This window comes from Pholis gunnellus (genome assembly GCF_910591455.1).
Source record: "Pholis gunnellus genome assembly, chromosome: 18".
Taxonomy (NCBI): domain Eukaryota; kingdom Metazoa; phylum Chordata; class Actinopteri; order Perciformes; family Pholidae; genus Pholis; species Pholis gunnellus.
This window is the reverse complement of record NC_136545.1, coordinates 3,755,424-3,774,925: the sequence shown is the minus strand read 5'-3', so window position 1 is coordinate 3,774,925 and position 19,502 is coordinate 3,755,424. Positions and strand designations below refer to the sequence as shown.

The following is a 19,502-nucleotide window of genomic DNA, read 5'->3' as shown; positions in this document are numbered from 1 at the left end:
TCAATGAAAGCTGCTGTTTTAAATCTATAGACCAACCATTTCTTCTTATGCTACGCTGTCTTTTGTCATCAATGACTGCTGATTTTCTTTTTAGCAATCACTCAACCCAACAGAATGTACCAAGCAGCTCAGTGTGTGTGTGTGTGTGTGTGTGTGTGTGTGTGTGTGTGTGTGTGTGTGTGTGCTCCAGTGTGTTGACAATTAAAACATTCAAATGATAAAATATGTAATGAAAATGTAATAATAGAACCAGTTAAAATCAAGTTCTAAAGAAATAAATGTTAAAAACAAATAAAGACAATAAAAGCACAGATAATAAAACAACTCTTACTTTAACTTCCTGTAATAACTTTGGCAGCTTAAACCAATCAAAATGAATCATCTTGTGACAAAACTGATCAGACGAAAAACAAAGAAAATGATCAGGGGTCAAAAAAGCGGATCAGCTGCAGAGAGGTATTACTCAAGCTTCCAAAACCTCCCTCCTGTTCTGCAGAACTCCGTTAGAAAAATGTGTAAAACAAGGCAAAATAAACTACTTTCACACTGGACCAAAACACCAATTAAACGTCAGGGAAGGAGATCCAAATGAACACAAACACAGCCAGAGACGGTGGCATAAATTTACTGCTGATATCGCTGCATGTGTGTGTGTGTGTGTGTGTGTGCGCGTGTGTGAGTGTGTGTGAGTGACAGAGAAAAAGTGTGTTTACGAGTGTGTATTTTTCTTGACAATGATGAACAAACACACACACACACACAGAAACACACATGATCTTAACATGCATGCACACTTCTATCTTTTTCTCTCCATTTTCTCTCTCATTCTCTCCATGAACACACACTTACAGTACACACAAACACACACACACACACACACACACACACACACACACACACACTGTCTGGCCCGTCACAAGACCAGATGGCACTAGGGGTGTTCCAGACAATTTACAGTCTGTGTGTATGTGTGTTTGTGCACGTATGTCAGTATTTGTGTATGTGTGTGAGGAAAAAAGGGGGTTGGTTGGAAAATATATCTACCCCCCCCCCCCCCCCCACACACACACACACACACACACACACACACACACAGGAACTTGGCAGTGCCACTCTGGTGCCAGCTCTGCCAAGGACTGAGAAACAAAAGCCGGGATGAACCATTGCCTCCATCCCACCCCGAACTCTGAAACCGATGGTTTAACCCGCTAGTCTCTGCGGTGTGAAGGTTCAGCGTGACTCTGGCAAGTCAACTCACATCGCATTTGTACATTACACACCTCAGACAAAGAGATTCTGACGACATACAAAGACAATATACACCAGACTGGCAAATCTGTGTCATTTCAACAACTCGGAGGAGAAAGGGGCAGAAGAAAAGATGGAGGAAAAAGAGGAAGTGTACGATGAGGATGGGGAGCATGTTTTTTACTATAGAATACAAAGGTAACCTTGGTAAACTCCTGTTACATCACCTACAAGTCTTGTTTTGAAGTTGGAGGGAAAAGAAGAGTAAGAAAAACTGCATTGCATGTGAATGTAGAAAAGTGCACTCAGTAGAGTGCAGATCTAACCTCTAACCTCCCAAACATATCGCGAATGGAATTCATCTGCAGAGGCTCCGGTTCAAAATGAGACCAAACCCTCTATGTAAAAAATACCATCTAATCTCTACTTCTCCGGATGCTTTGCACTGACAAACACCATCAGCCTTGAGTGTGTACAGTACAAGCTTGTGTTGATTGAACTGGAATAGGAAGTGTTGAATAAGAGCAGGAAGAAACAGTAAATGTTGAAGGTCCGGAGGAAATACAGTACAAAGTTAACGAACCAATCAGAAGAAACACATCACATGACTACAGGATGTGTTGCACTGAAAGCACCCAAAGAGCCTCAACAGGAATCTAATTTTAGAGGATAAAACTTTGTCGGCAGCAACAGACAGGGGGGGGGGGACCAGCTGTTTAGCTTTACGCAGGACTGCACAGCAATATTGTCTCTTGTCCCACGTATTCAGGCACTGTCCTGCATTTTGATTGGCTTTAGTTTGAGAAAGGCAAACCGCTTCCGGGGAAATCTGGCTTATATAGTCTCCGCTGCGAAGACAGCCGCAACGGCTGTCAATCAAACTGCACACCTGTCAGCATCTTTGCTACACTTCGCCCAACAAGGGGGGGGTTTGGGAGTAAAAATGTAGGCAGAATGTTGGAAACTACCACAAAGAAACACAATACAGTTGAGTTTTTTGAGAATTAGTTTTTTTGTAAAGTAATTTTTTTTTATTTCACATTGGGGAATACGACATGAAGCAACACAGTGACCTGTAACCACCATAGTTTTAAGCTACTTCTTTAACCAGAAGGAGAAGCACAGAGATGCTACGAGCTAAGGGGCAGAGTAGAATTTATTTTTAAAGTTAGATAGACATATCAAAATGTTAGACTCCCTCTCAGCATTGGTAACATGCCCCACATTTGTCCCACATTTGGTTTGTTTTGATCTGATCACCCTAGTGACATGGAACATCACAAGGACAATATGTGTGTCAACAACAGTGTGCTGGTGTAGCTGAAGCTGGGAGGAGGAGGAAGAGGGAGAGGGGGCAGGTGAATGGGTGGAAGGGGAAGAAAGAGAGAGCAACCGAAAGAGAACAAAGAGGACGAGGAAGGAAAAGCGGGAAAAGGGAGAGAGACTGGATGAGAGTGATGAGAGGAAGAGGAGGGGGGATGATAAAGAAGAGATAGGTAATAGAAGTGAAGGACAGAATTTAGATGGAGAGGCAAAAGAGGAGGGAATGAATTTGAAAAAAAGGAATAAAGAGAACAGAGGGGGGAAAGAAGGAGATTGAAGAGGGAACGAAGAGATGACAATGCTGAGATGGAGGAGGAAAACAAAGAATTTGATAAGAAAACAGTGAAGAGGAAGAGCAGGGAGGAGGAGGAGGAAACATAGAAGCTGAAACTGAGGAAAAAGAAGGAGAAGGAGGAAGATGAAGAGAAGCCAGAAGAATGAAGGGCTGCAGAGTCAAGAAGAAAGGGAGGTGGACAAGGAGGCTGATGAGGAAGACGAGTAGGTTTGTGACAGACAAAAAGGAGGTGGAGTGCGATAAAAGGTGAGGTTGAAGAGATGCCGGAAGATGATGAGTAGTTAGAAGAAGAAGAGGAGGCTGTAAGGAAGAGGAGCAGAGCTGGAATGGATGAGGAGTGATGGGGGTGAAAACAGCAAGAAGGAGGAGGAAGAGGATGTGATGAAGAAGGAGGGGAAGGAAGTTAAAAGGATAAAATAATGAGGAGGTAGTGAAGGAGGCTGACGATGGAAGAGCAGAGGGGGTCGGGATGACGAGAACAGGAGGGAGAGCAGTGATCGGGCAAAAAAAAGACAGCGAGGAGGAAGAGGAGGGCGAGAGGACGAAGGCGTGGGCGGAATTAGCGGCCTCCGACTGCGTCACGTTTGATTTCCCAGACCGTCGTCTTCTCAATTAACAGCCACCATTTTCACATAGCACACCTCTTATGCTTTCACTTTAGCCACACTTTTACCCCCCCAACACACTCACGCACACGCACACAAACACACCCTGAACAATTTAGCTTGTCACACACTTGCACTTACAAGCATAAACACACACACACACACACACACTGCCGCCTCCCAGAATAAGTTGGCTGCCTCTAATTGGAGTGGTGTTTGTTGCGGAGAGGTGTTGAGCGCCGCTGTAATTGCCAGGCAGGCTGGTTGACGTTCCCCCGTCTCTTTATTTTTTAAGGCCCGGGTAATTAGGCTCGCTGGTTGTGCGATTGTGCCGCCGCCGGTACGAGCGAACAGGTGTGAGGAGCGAGCGGTGGAACACGCGACACCTCGCCGACGTCACAGACCGACCGCGGAGAGGAGAGAAGGGATGTTTACCGGTGAAGGTGGGGGGGGGTGAGGTTTCACCAAAAGATACTGGAGATGGAGGACAACACCTTCACCATGGGGGGGTCAGGTATTCAGTCAGGTGATTGGGGAAGAGGAAATGAGCAGATTGTGTGTGTGACTGAGCTGCAAAAGGAAACAGACACTGACACGCTGAATATAAATAATAATCAGGCGGCAACCTCTGCTTCTGCCGAGTGAAGCCAATGTAGAAGTTTCTTAAAACTGCATTTTGCAGTTTTGCATTCTTTGCATTCTCTCTACTGACCAGCAGGGGGCAACTCCTCTGGTTGCAAATAGAAGTCTGATTGTATAGAAGTCTATGAGAAAATGACTCTACTTCTCACTTGATTTCTTACCCCAGTAAACATTGTAAACATGAGTTTATGGTCTCAATCTCTAGTTTCAAGTCTTCTTCAATACAGCATGATGTTCATTTAGTAAATTGTGGTCCATTTAGAGTCAAATAGACCATAAAGCAGAGTATGCTTTAGGGCGGGCTTACTGTGATTGACAGGTAGTTTCTGCAACCAGAGCCGTATACCGCGTCTCTACGTCACTCCTCCACATTCCAAATATGGTAACCTCCACTCATTGGTTGCGAAAAAAAACATGAAGATGGCCACAATCAAAGATGGCGATGGCAAAATCACTGAACTTGAGGCTTCAAAACGTAAGTCCACAAAGCAAGGGGTGACGTCACGATGACTACATCTACTTCTTATATATAGTCTATGCTAATAACTGAACAAAGCTAAAAGAGAGTGGAGGTTTGAGCTAAAGGCTAACAGCAGCATGCTAATGCTCACAATAGCTATGTCCCAATTCAGCGGCTGCATCCTTCAGAGGACCCAGCCTTCGCGGTCTACGTCGGCCACGTCCTTTGACGACCGCGAAGGCTGGACCGACCGGTCTCTGAAATGAGACAGCGTACGCTACAGAGGACTTCCTGTTTGCATCACCATCTGTTTTATTTAATTTGTTTATTCGGTAGGGACAGTGGACATTTATAAAACATTCCTGTAAATGTGCCAGAGTTCGACAAAAGGGCTATTTTTCATCTGTAGTCCCAGGGCAGGTGTTAAGATATATTTTTTGTATGTGCCAAAGCAGTGGACAATCTAACTGAAGCTAGCTAGCCACTAGCATGGCTAAAAAAACAAAACACAAAATGTGGAAGTGGAGAATCACTCCTATTTTTCAACAAGTAAAGCCGACAATGACTTACGGTCTTGTTCCCTTTTTCAAACGTGGTCAAGTTTTATTCTTTCAGCAAAATTGTTACTTCACTTCAACACAAATTTGTGAATCAGTGGTATGTTTTGAAAGAGAATTAGGAACCCACCTAAAGGCACCGTGTTAGAACATAGCTACTTGCATTGGCCTGCAGATACACAGCGTGGAGTGAAATCTTGGACACAAATCACCCAGATTATTCTTCTCCTCTGGCAGCCATCTTTATTTAACTTCCGTCTCTGTGAGCACAAGGCAAGCTGGTTGCTAACTATTGGCCATTACAATGTAGCCTGGATCCAGACCTTTCTCCCCACGTTCTATGTCTGGTGTTGCAATCACTGCCAGCTGATCCCTCACTTGGAGAAACAACCGAGCCAATAACAGCTCAGTGGGAGGGATTAAGAATGGGGACGTCATCTTCTCGGGCCACTGCTCATTCAAAACATAGAGTTGCTACAAGTCGACGTCCCGAAATATCAACTCTTGAATTGGGATATAATTCTTCCGCTGATATCGCAAACATCAACAAACTGCTCCTCGTAACCCTCCGCAACTTCTATGTCCACTTAAAATGACATTGTGGGACAGATGTATCACATGTTTCTGACCGTAAACAGCCAACATGATAACATTGTCCGGTTGAATTGTGAGGTAAATAGGAAACTTGAGAACAATAATCAGGATTGCATTGTTAAATATTGAAAGAAGATGTGGAAAACAAATAGCTGATAGAGACATTGTTAACATAGTCTGTCTGTCTTCCTATCCACTCTCCACTGCTAATGACTGGATTATACTTTGAACATACAAATCAAGCAGGTAACCTGCTGCAGGTGTGCAACAGATGCTTCTAAAAACAAGTCCCTTTCTGACTCCAGCAAAAATCAGATGAAAACCAGTAATTAAGCACTGGCTGTCTGTCAACATTCAGTCAACTTATAACAAAGCGCCTCAAGGCAACAAAAGATATAAACACTGACTGCTGGCACGCTCGTCCAAAACGGAAAATCGGAGAAACAAAACCTACAAAAACATGATTTATATTTCATTCTCTTCGCTGACTTTGACATCAAGTTATTACGGTTGACATTTCTTGAGCCAAGTAAGTATTGGCTTAGTAAGTTGAAATTCAAAAGACATCTAGGTGTCCAAGTTAAACCTGGGCTAAGTTTTAGTTAGAAAACTCGCACTGGACATCTTCTTCTTTCGCCTGCTCTTGTTAGGCGTCGCCACAGCGACTGTTTCCATCTCTCCCTTGCGTCTTCCTCCGTCGTCTCCATCTTTGGCATCCTTATCCCAACACACCCGGCATCTCTCCCTTGTACATGTCCAAGGCCTCTCTCACTTCATCTCCGAAACCGTCCTGACCTGAGCTGTACCTTGAATATTCTCTTTTCCAACTCCGTCCATCCCCGTTAATCCCGACGAAATCTTCGCCTCCAGCTTTCGGCAGTGAGCAGGCCACACTACCATCCTGTAAACATTCCATTTCAGTACCCTTCTGTCACAAATCAATTCTCATGAATAAACTTGAGTTTAACCAAACAACCACAAACAAGGGGGTCAATGGGGGCCTGCACCTTTTTGCAAAACTTCTAACACACAAAATAGGATCAAATCAAACTAAACAACTCAACTTGATTCAACTTCAAGTTAAAGAAACCAAAACAGAAGAACATGTAAACTCAACAGCTCAGCACATCTCAGCGTCGTCTTCGGGGAAAACATATGGAGCTCCGACTCGGTAGCGAGCCGGTCCGTCGAAGCAAGCGGCACGTCAATCTCCTGAGCTTTAGGGGGAAAAATAATATTGAAAAAGCACAAACCCACGCAGAGTTCTCACAGACGCTAACCTTGAAATCACTGCCATTATTAGTGGAGTCATTATTAGCATTAGAAAAGCAAATGGGGCCAATAATATTTGCCATTATGGCTAAAAACGCTTATTAATCCCTAATCCGCACCACAATTAAGAGCATGGTTGGGTGTTTTTTTTGTGAGCCGTTCTGCGTCTCCTTGCCGGGTAAACAAGACAATTTAACAGCCTCGGAGGCAGAGAGAGGGTGGGCGGGGGAGGGCGGGAGGGTATTAAGTGACTGGCTCCTGCTCTCCATCTCTATTTTGAAAGCGATCAGCCGGGGTGTTTTTTTTTTTTGAGTGACAGGCGTAACAGAGGCAGATTTGACTCGATAGAGACAAGAGGGTGGCGGCGGTGGGGGGGGCCTCGCCGCGTTGGAGCACGTTATCTGTCTGGGTACAAGTGCATCAAATCAAACGGGGGGGGGGATTATTAAAGCATCCCCGTTTTTTGTTTTTTTCCTCCGCTGTGAACTGTGACTTAATAAGCTATGCCAATTAGAGGAACAAAAATCAGGCATGCCATCGGGGCTGTATCTATCCTTTGCCCAAATTTCTCTGCTAATGCGTGAAGCTCGCTGGCAGAGGCTGCTGTGTTCTTCTGTGTGTGTGTGTGTGTGTGTGTGTGGCTTCGGCTTTGACGTGGAAAAGGAAGAAAAAAGGAGGAGATGGACGGTGGCCCGAAAAATAATACAGGATAAAACCTATTGATTTTGTGATCGTCTCCCTGACAGTCGTCTTTATTTCTAAGTCTGGTGATATTCTATATTTATCTTATTGTCAACAAATCCTGGGCAGAAACCAACAAGCATTTTGTGTGTATATTCATAGCCTGATATTCTATTCCTCTGTGCCACAGAGCTAAAACGTCCAAAACTCTTGTGTCTCCCACTTCGCGTACTTCTGTACGTACGCCTGCTTTTTTAGTTTTGAGTGCCTGAGTGCGTTCACACTGACAAGTATGGCAAAATGCAGCACACTCAAGAGTACCCATAACAGTGAAAAAAAGCAGAAGAGTGTGGAAGGCTGGACTCTTCTCGCCCTCCACGGTGGCCGTCGTTGCTAGGTAGCGGAAGGGGAGGGACCACTGACCTGTGTCGAACTTGTGAAAGTGGGGGGGGCGAGGAAGCGGCACTGAAACGACAACCACTGAACTGTACGAGTTTCAATTATACTTATATATGTTCTTTTCAACAAGTGCCAAATACCGTAGTCTGATAGAAGCCATGATTGGGTTCATTTATCAGTTTGAATTGAATTATTGCTGATACGGCGTGACGTCCTTGGCTGACTATCACTGGTTGATCCATCCTTCTTGCATTACTTCTTTCCTTTCTTACTTTTTCGAGTTCCATGTCCTTTTTTCCCCATTCTTCCTTCTTTCCTTTCTTCTCTCTTTCTTTTAATTTCCTTTCTTTTTACCTTTGACTCTTGCTTTTTTCCTTTCTTGAATCTCTTCCCCTTCTCTTCTTTCACCCCTAATGTCCTTTCTTTCTTCCTCTGATCTTTGCTTTCCTACCTTCCTCGTATCTTTTACCCTTCCTTTCTTTCTTCACCATTTTTTCTTTCTTCCCTCCTCCCTTCTTTCCCTGTTTCCTTTCCCTCTTTTTCTTTTTTAATTTGTTCCTTCCTTCAGCTTTCCATTCCTCCTTCCCTTCTTCCTTCCTCCCTTTCTTTGTTTCTTTCTGCTGACACTTGAGGAAACATTTCCTCAATCTCTCGTTGCCAACTTTATGTTCCATGGCAACGGGGAGGATGGTTTGCCCTCCCGCCCCCAAAGCCCCCCTTCCCTTCCCCCCGTTATTCCCAACTAAAAACACACACACACACACACACACAAATCTGTCAGTCACACATTTACAAGCTCAACACTCATTATTTCTATGAACACACACGTCAACGCACCTCAGTCCCCTTCCAACACCATTGACAGGTAGACAAACAGCGGATCTGAGAGGTTATGTGTTTAAAAAAGAAAAAAAAAAAGCACCACAACCAGCCAAGACCTGAAATAGACGGGTGGCACGATGGCAGCGTTTTTTGACTGGCAGAGTGAAGCCGCTCGCTGAACAGCTCCATCCAGGAGGAGATTAGAAAAACACACACACAGAGTTTGAAGTGTGCATTATCTTTTCCAGGGATGATCCCAAAATAAAACAGCAAAAATGGCCAAATCTCCCAATAATTAAAACGCCTAATCCACTTCCTGGTTGGCGATGACCGTGGGCTGAGCGTGTCAGCCGGGGACTCGTGGGGAGATTGTGCGTCGTTTATGTTTAGATGCTTTTGTGGGTTTTTTACGGCAAATTTGGCGCCCCCCAAAAATACGAAGACTTACACGGAACGAGGAGAGCGCTTCAAAACCCCCCCCAAAAAATGTATTCACAGCTTTGTGTGAAGGATGTCATTTTCAAAATTCTAATTCAACATGAAGACATGTTTGGGAGAAGAAGAAAAAAAATGTCTCTACTCGCTCTCAAAAGCATCAGATAAACTAAATCCTCAAACCGTTTGGATTCCTCTGCCTCTCCACGTGTTATCTTTACAGGCTTCTGTGTCTCCTGCTTCCATCCAGCCGCCTGTCTCCTTTATGTTCTAATTTTGCCGTTGATGTTGTCTTCTTTAACCCCGTTTGGCAACCTCCGCCCATTCTGAAGCTATTCGGGGACGAACTGTGTTCTTTGTGGTTGGAAATTTCTGCTTAAAAGACCATAGGGGATTTAAAGAGAGGATGTAATAAAAATCACTGCGCTTTAGTGTGGTATTGAGTATCCAACCCCATTACTTTGACGACATATTTACTGATTTGAATGATGTTTTATTTTTAGACTATATTTTATAAGGCAAAACATTACTTTGCTCTTCTTATTAAACTAACTAACTAACTCTGGAGTCCCAGAGGTGTGTGTGAGACTAGCTTGCTGACTAAAAGACTGTTGACTCGCTGCGATGTGGAAGGATTGGGGCTCGACGCTAACTTTTATAAGAGGTTGCCAGCCTTTGGTTGCCAAAACTGAAACTGTGGTTGCCAACTTTAGTCCCCTTACATATTGAGTAATTCAGATAATATGCAGTTAGACGTCAGCTAAATAATGAAAATGTGACATGTATACATGTGGTTCATTTTCCAAAGATGCCAAGACGAGTTTCCTTTTAGTTTTTTCGTCTGGTTCTTTGTCACTTGAATCAATTTGCACATTAGTCTTTTTTTATGTTGAAGGGTTAGTTGAGCTTCACCCCACAGTGCAACAACATGTTCTTCTTCACAGTATCTTAAACAGAAGCCTGTGTTGTCGCGTTCAGATGTCTGGTTCCAGTTCTGACAGTAAAATATGAATCTAAAATCTAACTACCACTAATGAAACAAATATTTGTTTAAGTATTTATTTGGGTTGTATGTTTTACTGTTTGCTCTCCCTCTCTTTTGTTTTGTGGAGCGAGCTTTTTGTCAGTTTAAGAATTCATGTATAGCTTTTATATGACATTGAGTTGTACTGTATTCATTTGAGGAATGTTACAGCCTACACAAAGATATGATGCTTCGAAAGTTTAGTTAACATGCTTTTTGTACTTAATGATTTATTTGCTAAGCTTGTTTCTGTGGTTATTTGATCGATACATCAACACATTCCATCTCACGCAAGCAGAAAAACGTTTTGCCATATAATCGATTTTTTCCAGCATCCTATACCCACTCAGCTCTTTTATGCACATGCATACATTTATCACTGGGGTAGAGCCGAACCTGCTGAACTCAGTGCCTCATCGATCGCAATCATACAGCAGAGGGGCCCATTCATTTGAATGTGACCTCACTATCTGTGAGAGGGGATCAAATGACCCAAAAAGTTACCTAAATTATCAGAAGCTACCCAAAACAATGTTTAGCCGCAATATGAAACAAAAAGTAGCCCAACTGGGCAGAAAACCGCCCGGACCGTTCACTGGTCACATTATAGCATTCAATATGTCAAAGTCCTGTCCCGCTGTCTCCCTTCTCATGCAGCTGCTGGAAAGAAACCTCCTAATCACATCATGCTGTACATACAGCCCACCTGCTCTCATGACATCATGACAAACTGAATGAATTGGAAGCTCTGATTTAAAAGACTAGTTTAAAATATGAAGCTGAAAGTAAATCGTCTGTACTAGTATTGATTGACCCTTGCCAGGGCTGGTCCAATTGTTTTGGGGGCCCTTGGTGGATATTGAGTGTTTTTTTCCTGAGTCCAAATCATTCATCGAGCCAATGCTGCTGTGTTTTTTTGTTTTTTAAATGTAAAACAATATTTACAATGAATTCATTAAGAAGTAAATCAATATTACAGATAAGATAAATTAATCTCATGCAGGAAAATTAAAGTGTTCAAAACAAATGAGAAGAAAGTACTGGACAGGAGGTGTATGATGTTTCCGGTTTCTCTGAATGTAATTTCTTTAGGTTCTCCAAATCAAAAGTCATTAACCTGAACTAAACACACGTGTGTGTGGACCCCGGTTCAGTGTCGGCAGGTCCCAGCCTCTGGCATCGTCCCAGCCTTTGGAAACCGCTGCTCTCATGGTTGTGTAGGTCTATAGAGTTCTAATTAGCTGCATTCACAAACAGCAGCGGGCTCATCAAAATGCCGAGGCCTGCAGAAAGCCACAGCAGGGGTGAACAGTGTGTGTGTGTGTGTGTGTGTTTTGCATCTTGTACATGTGGGTTTTTAGAAGTGTGTGCGAGAAACAGAGTGGGATTTGTGTTCAGGGATGAGTGCATGCGTGTGTGTTCCTGTATCAAAAGAAAAAAACACAACAATCCCAAAATGACGATACGACTCGACACAGCAAACCGAAGCCCAACAACCGCCACAGATTCTACAAAAAGTCGGCCTTTTTTCTTCCCAAAAATTGTAACATGTGTCGTCCTTCCTCACATTTGTATGCGCGGCACAGGAGCAAACAACTCCACCGAAACCGCAGAGCACGAACAACAACAACCGCGCCACGAAGCAGTAAACAAAGAAGACGTCTCGGCATCTCTCTGTTTTCCAGCCAACAAACAAAATGGCTTCCGAAACGCCGTTTAGCGGCAAATAACACGAGCGGGAGCAACAGAGACGACCCGGCTGTTTTCTGTGAAAAGCTTCCAGAAAATATATTTTTTTTAAAGGCAGCATCCTCCAGAGGTTGAGCCTGTGTCGGACAGACTGAGCATGTTATGGAACAGAACACACACACACACACACACACACACAAGTAGTAGGATAGAATGCTGGAAAATACATGAGGTACCATATAGAACTGTACAACCAACCATAGAGCAAGCAGAAGCAGGAGAGAAGTGGACAATCTGTCTTTTGTATTAAAAAGACTACAATACATATAAGATCATATCATGAGTGTAAAAGTCATGTCTGTCACACGCTAATTGTAAATATTGTCAACAATAATTTATCTCACTAGGCAACCCAGTCGCTGAAAAAAATGCTGACGTTTCTGTAAACCACGGATACGTTAAATGTCGATGTTTCTGAAGCATATATACATTTCATAAATATACGTTTCATACCAGGCTCGTATGATGCTTGCAGAAACGCACAATGCCACGTGGTTAATGTTGTAAAACAATCGGTTAGGTTACGGTTCAACAAAACTACTTGGTTAGAATAATATTACTGTTTGCATTCAAATAATAACATGACAACTGCAACAACTTAACTAGCCTAAATTAAGAACCCTTAGCCATCTTTGTTACGTAACGTTATGCAACAAGCGTAAACTCAACATTTACTTTGGGCTTCACACAGGACACAAACACTGGTCTCCTGGGTGAAAGTCCAGTGTTTGACTCTCCTCCCACCAACCCTTATTGAGCTTTCTTGTTATTTAAACTAATGTCTATACAATGTAGCTTTCAATAACGCTTACTTGATATACTTCGTCACATGTTCTGACCGAATTCAAAAACATCGACATTCAACGTATTCGTTGTTTGCAGAAACGCACAATGCCGACATGTTTTTTTACATTTTATAAGCATGTATATGGAAAACAACAACAGCTCTCAGCAATCAAAGTAAAGGTGGAACATGCTCAAGAGAGGTCACACTGAAACATCACAGGACAATTGCACTTAAAAGAGCCCTTAACATACTGTATATGCACATAAAAACATGAACATACCAACATGTTCACCACCTACTGACTGACTAACTCACTGAGCCACCAACTGACCCGCTCACTAAGCTGGAAAACAGCTCTGTGTTAAAACAATGCAAGGAGCTGCTTTAGATACCGGGGAGACATGAAATTCAATAGAGGAAGTCCAGTTTGAGTAACACAGCCATGAGTGAGAAGGCTTAAAGAAATACTTTACCCCCTAATATTACCACCTGTTTATCAATTACTAACCCCTTGTTACTTTGAATTCTTCAGACTTTTCTCGCATACCTCCACGTTGAATAGAGAGTCCAAAAACAAGGTAAATCCTTCATCAGTTGAAGTAAATGGCACAGCAAAACAGCAAACTCTTTACTATTTAAAACACTTTTGCCACTTCCGTCTCATGCTCGCACAGACGTGGTACTCGTCCGGACGAATTAGAAGTGTTTTAAATAGTACGGTTTTAGCAAAGATGCATTTATTTGGAGAGCAGTGAGCATATGACTGGATAAATGAGACTTCGGTCCACAAGTTGAGCCAGATATTGGGGATATGGGTATTTACAGAATGACTCTTTTGCTCCCTGACTTCCAGACCAACTGGATGAATGAACAAATGAATGGCACCGACTGACACATGAGGCAACTTTACCAACTCACTCACGTTAACCTTCATGGATCTAACTTATCAAAGTCAAAGCAACCATGTTGCACCACTAATGAAACCAAACTGTGCCTGTTTGACACCAATAACACCACTGTGTCAAAAAAAAACAGTGAACCGATCCCCACAACACACACACGGGCAGGAAAGAATGAGGGCAGCAAATCAGAAAAACAGGAAGTCTCCTTCAGGAATGAACTTGAGCAGCTGAAAAATAAACTTGTTGCCCCAAAATACAGACACTTGAAAAATCACATCATCACCTCATGGCTGTGTTTTCCATCCCAACGTTCATACGTCATGTACTATGAGGTAAAGCGGAAACAAAACACTTACAAACTACACCAGCACAGAGCATGCAGGTATGTTACGGATGATTTGAACACAATAAACCTTGAAACTCTTTGGTCAAAAGCAAGCAGCCGGTGGGTATAAATCCATTGTTTGATATAGTCCCTGGAAAATGCACTAATTTCCCTTGTTTGAGTAGTGTTTGCTAAAAGCTACGGTGGCCAGCTATTTTAGGAAGAATTATTTCAAAATTAAAACCATATTTGGTTAGCTATTTTTTTGTTGATCTACCTCTTCGATAGGAATCAATGGGTCTGTGGCTGACAGTCAGGTACGTTTTTAGAGACTAACCCATAATCAAAGCATGTAATCAGACCAGACCACCTCATTGATTAAGCAACATGCAACATTTTTTGCAACATTTTGAACAGAAAACAGCAACCAGCTCAGTATTCAGAGAATATAAGAGCAAGTTATAGCGTATACAAAAAAATATTCATCTTTTTCTCCTCAAAAAAAAGTAATCCACAAAGCAAAAACAGCATAAAACCGAAAGAAAACTGCATCTGCATGAACAGAACATGGTTACCCACAAGAAAATTCAAACAGCAAGCGAAGCAGCAGTGAGCAGGTGTAAGGGGAAGGAGAGGAGGAGGCTGGGAAAAGACTGAAAGAAAAAAAATGAGAAGAAGGAGGAGGGGGAAAAAAGGAGAAAGCTGACGTACTTGAGCCGGAGAAATGTCCGCTCCCCAGGGAGGTCGGCCCGTTCTTTCCACTGCTAACGGGAGGGGAAAACATCTACAAGACAAACAGAGCGCACATTACCTCCGAGAGCACTGACACTGCGAACAGCAAGACACATCTCTACAGAAACATCACTGCAGCTACACATGAAAAGCTTCATTCCAAAACGCCGGGACAGCATTTGGCTGAAAAATGTGTTACAATCCTGACACGAAATGTCTTTGGTTAAATGGTTGCTCAATGTTCATTATTTTCATCTTATTAGATCTTTTTTTTTGGCTTTTAACATATTAGATATGACGTTTTGGAAGGAAACTCTTTGTGGATATTTACCAAGAAAACAAACGGTCCATCATCACTAGGGCTGGGTATCACTGGGTATCATTCCAATACTAACACTGATCGGATAGTTCAGGTTTGGTACCAATGCCATAATGTTCTATAAATATCTTTTTCAAAGTTTTCAAATGTCAAATATTTGTAAGTACTAGCAGTTGTGTGAGTTGCTAGAATAAATTGCTAGATTTTGATTGAAATTAGGAAAAGATAAAAAAATAACTCAACGAAATTATAAATCTGACCATGGTTATACTGCCTGCAGAGGTGGGACAGGTCACTGTTTTATAAGTCGTAAGTCAACTCCCAAATCAAGAACAAGTCCATGGTCAAGTCATACAGGTAAATCAAGAGTAAAGCTCAAAGAGAAATCCAACAAGTTCTGAGTCCAGGCCCATATCAAGTCCAGTCGTGCCCCAGGTCAAGACAGGTATGTAACGCATCGAGTCCAAAGTCAAGACAGGCAAGTCACAACTAAGTTAAATCAAACAAGTCCCAAATCATGACTAACAAGTCCACAGTCAAGTTCAACATTATGACAGACAAATCCTGTTTCCCATGAGAATGCAGGTCCCAGAAAGATACCCGGGTCAAATCCAATAGGAAGGCAGGTAAGTCAAGTTCAAAGACAAGTTTCTACGGGTCCCAAACCAGGTCCAAGTCCTTTACTTTGTGTTTCAACTCCTTTAACGAGTCAGTTTTTGCCCTTTAAAGTATATAATTACATTTACATTTTTTTTTAAAAGCAACAGTTGGCATGGTAAATTTACAAAAATATATAAATTTAACATTTTTGATACCCGGCCCTAATGGTCACACAGACTCACAGCTCAGACCTGAACACAGATATGAAGAGTTCATTTTCCAAAACACTGTGGGAACATTTTTGGGGGGAAAGCAGAAAGAAATCAAATTCTACATTCAGCATTCGTAGAAAATAAACAGGATTACTTAAATCACCTGCTCAACTTATCATAAATGCGTATTCATTCTAAAGTGTCACTTTCGCCGAATGTTGGACAACTCAGTTTGGAAATGAAACACTTCATATCTACTTCATATCTGACTTAAACATATGAGATAATCATCAGAACTAGTTATCATCTGCTCTACACATCTACAGGAAAGAAAGCCCACGATAAGACAGAGACGGAAGATGAATACCGATTCCTGTTGTTTTAATGTACGAGCTACTGTAAAGCCTCTCAAGACAACAGTTCATCATCTGACCCCTCTGGATAAACAGCAGGCCTGTGCGTCGGCGTGTTTGATGGTGGCCCTGCTCTGAGCTTCCCACTTTCAAATGATAAAAGCTTTTCTGGATTTACAGTTTTGAGGGATTTCCTTTTTTTCTATTTTTTTGTACAGACAATAATATAAGTCAATTAAACCCAGACTCAAACAATAAATAGTCGATCTGTCATTTTCTCTGAATTCAGCCTGTGGGGCCTGTAAGTGCGTATGTTGGATACTGAGGTTGCTCCCTCGCGGCCGCGACGAACAAAGAGGGAACGAACGCTTGTGAGATGGAGGATCTAATTGTGATTATCAGCAGGTCTATCGATATATCCCAGTCGAACCACTCGGAGCTACGGGTGTCAGCTTGTGGGCGTGCAAAGACAGATGATCGCATAAATTAATGCGACCGACCTGCGTTTATAATGAGAGGAGACACATTCTAGCTGCTGCTGCTGCTGCCCTCCTTTGTTTGATTATTTTATTCAAGAAATATAATTTAAGACGGGCTGATTGACATTTCTAGAAACCTGTTGAAATTCAAACACAGCCTAAATACCCATAATATTACTATGATACACCCCAGGAACTCAAGAGCTACTAAATATAGATTTTGTGATTAATTCTTTTTTTTTTGCACTTTTGTCCATAATTATTATCCTATAATATTCCTATATTGACATGAGAGTATGTGTCTGCCATTACAAGGATATAATGTTGTCACATACAATATAGTATATTTATACCATCATAATATTCCTATAGAGACTTGATATGTGGTTCTCAATTTTGAATATTATTGTTATTTTATGCTTTGTTTTTTATTGAAGGACACTATAACAGTTTAAAAATATCTCTATATTATTCTTACATATGTCTGTGGCAGTCAATTATGAAATTAATTATCTTTCTATCTCTATTATTGTAAGCCTTTGTTTGTGCCACCAAATGGTGAGTTTACAGTTATTTTATTTGACATTTAGTGTACTAATATACACAATAATACTTCTATAAGGACTTAAACAATGTATTTATGATATACGCAGGTCTAAATAGCAAATACAGCACATACATTTAATCAAAATATTGCTACAGAGGCGTTTGATATGTCTGTAGTTCCCACTTCTGATACAACAGCGATCTTATTTTATGCAGCGTGTTATAAAAGCTCACAATAACAGACCAACAATATTGTCGTATTAATCTATGGGGGATTATTGTGTCGGCATATTGCTCTTTAGAGAGCTTTTGAATTACAATCTCCAGCTAAAAAAATATTTAAACTATTTCTATAACACACCTACGTGGTCAGTTACAGTGTGAACTGTACTGCACGTAGGCCTCAACTCTGTTATGATGACAGCATTGACATCACAATAGAGATGGAAAGGTACATTAACGAGACCTGTTTTTGCATCTCGTGCTGCAGCTCTAGTCTCCTTCTTTTAATAATTTCACATAATATATCATATGTGTATGAAATATAGCATATGTGTGCAGGCCTCAGGTGTGATCGTATTTGTCTATTGCATTAACATTCTTGCAGGAATTTACAATATTGCATGGGAATTATTGGGGATTTTTCTCTCATGCGCCTCACTCTGCATCACTAGCCTCATTTCTGATGTGTTTTTTTTTATATCACTATATTCATGCCGTCTCTCTTTCTTTTCTTAATTTCGGGGTGCTTTTTTTCTTCCTCCTCTTCAGACCAAAGTTGTTCCCAGAGGAGAGGAAAGGAGAGGAGAGAGGCGCGCAGAAAATATGGCCGAGGAGAGCAGGGGGGGGGGCACTAGGCACTATTTCCTGTCCGTCAAGTTCACAACACACAGGCTGTCCCTTTAAATAACAAAACACACACAAACTTTCAAACGGAGTCAGGAGTTTGAGCAGAGAACAGCCTGCTGCGGGAACATTTCGACCGCGGAGAGAAAGTGTGACACAAGTCTCTCTTTTTCGGCTGCATGCATGTGTGTCTGTCCGTCCGTCTGTCTGTCTATCTGTCTGCCTGACTGATCGACTGACTGTCTGACTGTCTGAATGACTGACTGATCGACTGTCTGTCTGTCTCTCTGTCACACAGGTTCATCACTCTACACCGAGCCTCTAACGTTCTGTGTACGACGTGGTGCGGAGCGCGTGGGGCAGCCTGGAAACTCGCACACACGCACACACAAACAGAACAAATAATAATACAAATAACATTTTCTAAATCCTATCAAGAGCAGAAAGAGCAGGTTACATATGAAAAGTAAAAAAAAAAGAAAGGACTTAAAATGAGATATACTACCATGGATGTTGGGAACATTTTCAAATCGCTGTTTCGCATCTATAAGACAACAAAATTACCAATGCAGCATCACAAGTCTCTGCACACACACACACAGAAATGAAATTACAAAAAAGAAATAAAAACAATAGGCACTGACTTCTTTTTGCAAGTTACTCTACGTGAAACGCACTTTTGTGCAAAAAACACTTGAGTGTAAATAAGCAGGTTTAAAAGTCATTACGTTAGAAAATGTAAAACAGTGGTCGCTGTAAGAAGCCGCGTTCATGCTCTTCTACGGCTTGTAGCTGTCATGACACGAGTTATTATATTCATATTTACGCGGAGGAGAAGGTCCGTGTCCCTTACCGCGCTGAAATCCAGTAAGTCGCTCAGCTCCTTATCGGTTCCCAGAGCTGCCATCCGCTGTTGATGATGCATTTTATTTTTTTTTTAGCAAAATCGCACGGACCCTAAAAACAGGGGGGTGGGGGGGGTATGAATGAAGAGATAGAAGAGGACAGGTAGGGCAGACTGATAGATGGAGAGACAAGGGGATGGGGGGGGAGGAGAGAAGAGAAGAGGAAGACCTCGGTTTCTTCTTTTTTGTGTGTGCACACCGCTCCGCTTCCCGGGTCTCTCTTTTCCTCCACAGCGAAATAAATCCAGTCAAAAATTTAAAAAAACAACAACAACAACAACCTCGCAGCCTCGATTCTAGTTCATCCTCGGAGCTCAGCCGCGGGTTCCTGGTTTGGCAGCACGAGATTACAAAAAAAAAAGCAACTGACAGGAAATAAAAATAAAACAA

General features: G+C 42.0%; 1 protein-coding gene across 1 annotated transcript in view; it reads right to left on the bottom strand.

Annotated features, from left to right (window-relative positions):
- tcf4 (transcription factor 4) overlaps window positions 1-19,158 on the bottom strand; it is a 203,065-nt gene extending 183,907 nt beyond the window's left edge. Inside the window, exons 1-3 of the mRNA XM_079178494.1 lie at window positions 19,061-19,158; window positions 18,713-18,751; window positions 14,832-14,904 (exon numbers count right to left, since the gene is read on the bottom strand). Coding sequence (XP_079034620.1) covers window positions 14,832-14,904; window positions 18,713-18,751; window positions 19,061-19,132 — 184 coding nt within the window. The 5' untranslated portion in view covers window positions 19,133-19,158. The remainder of the gene's footprint in view (window positions 1-14,831; window positions 14,905-18,712; window positions 18,752-19,060) is intronic.
- Between the last annotated feature and the right edge of the window lie 344 nt (window positions 19,159-19,502).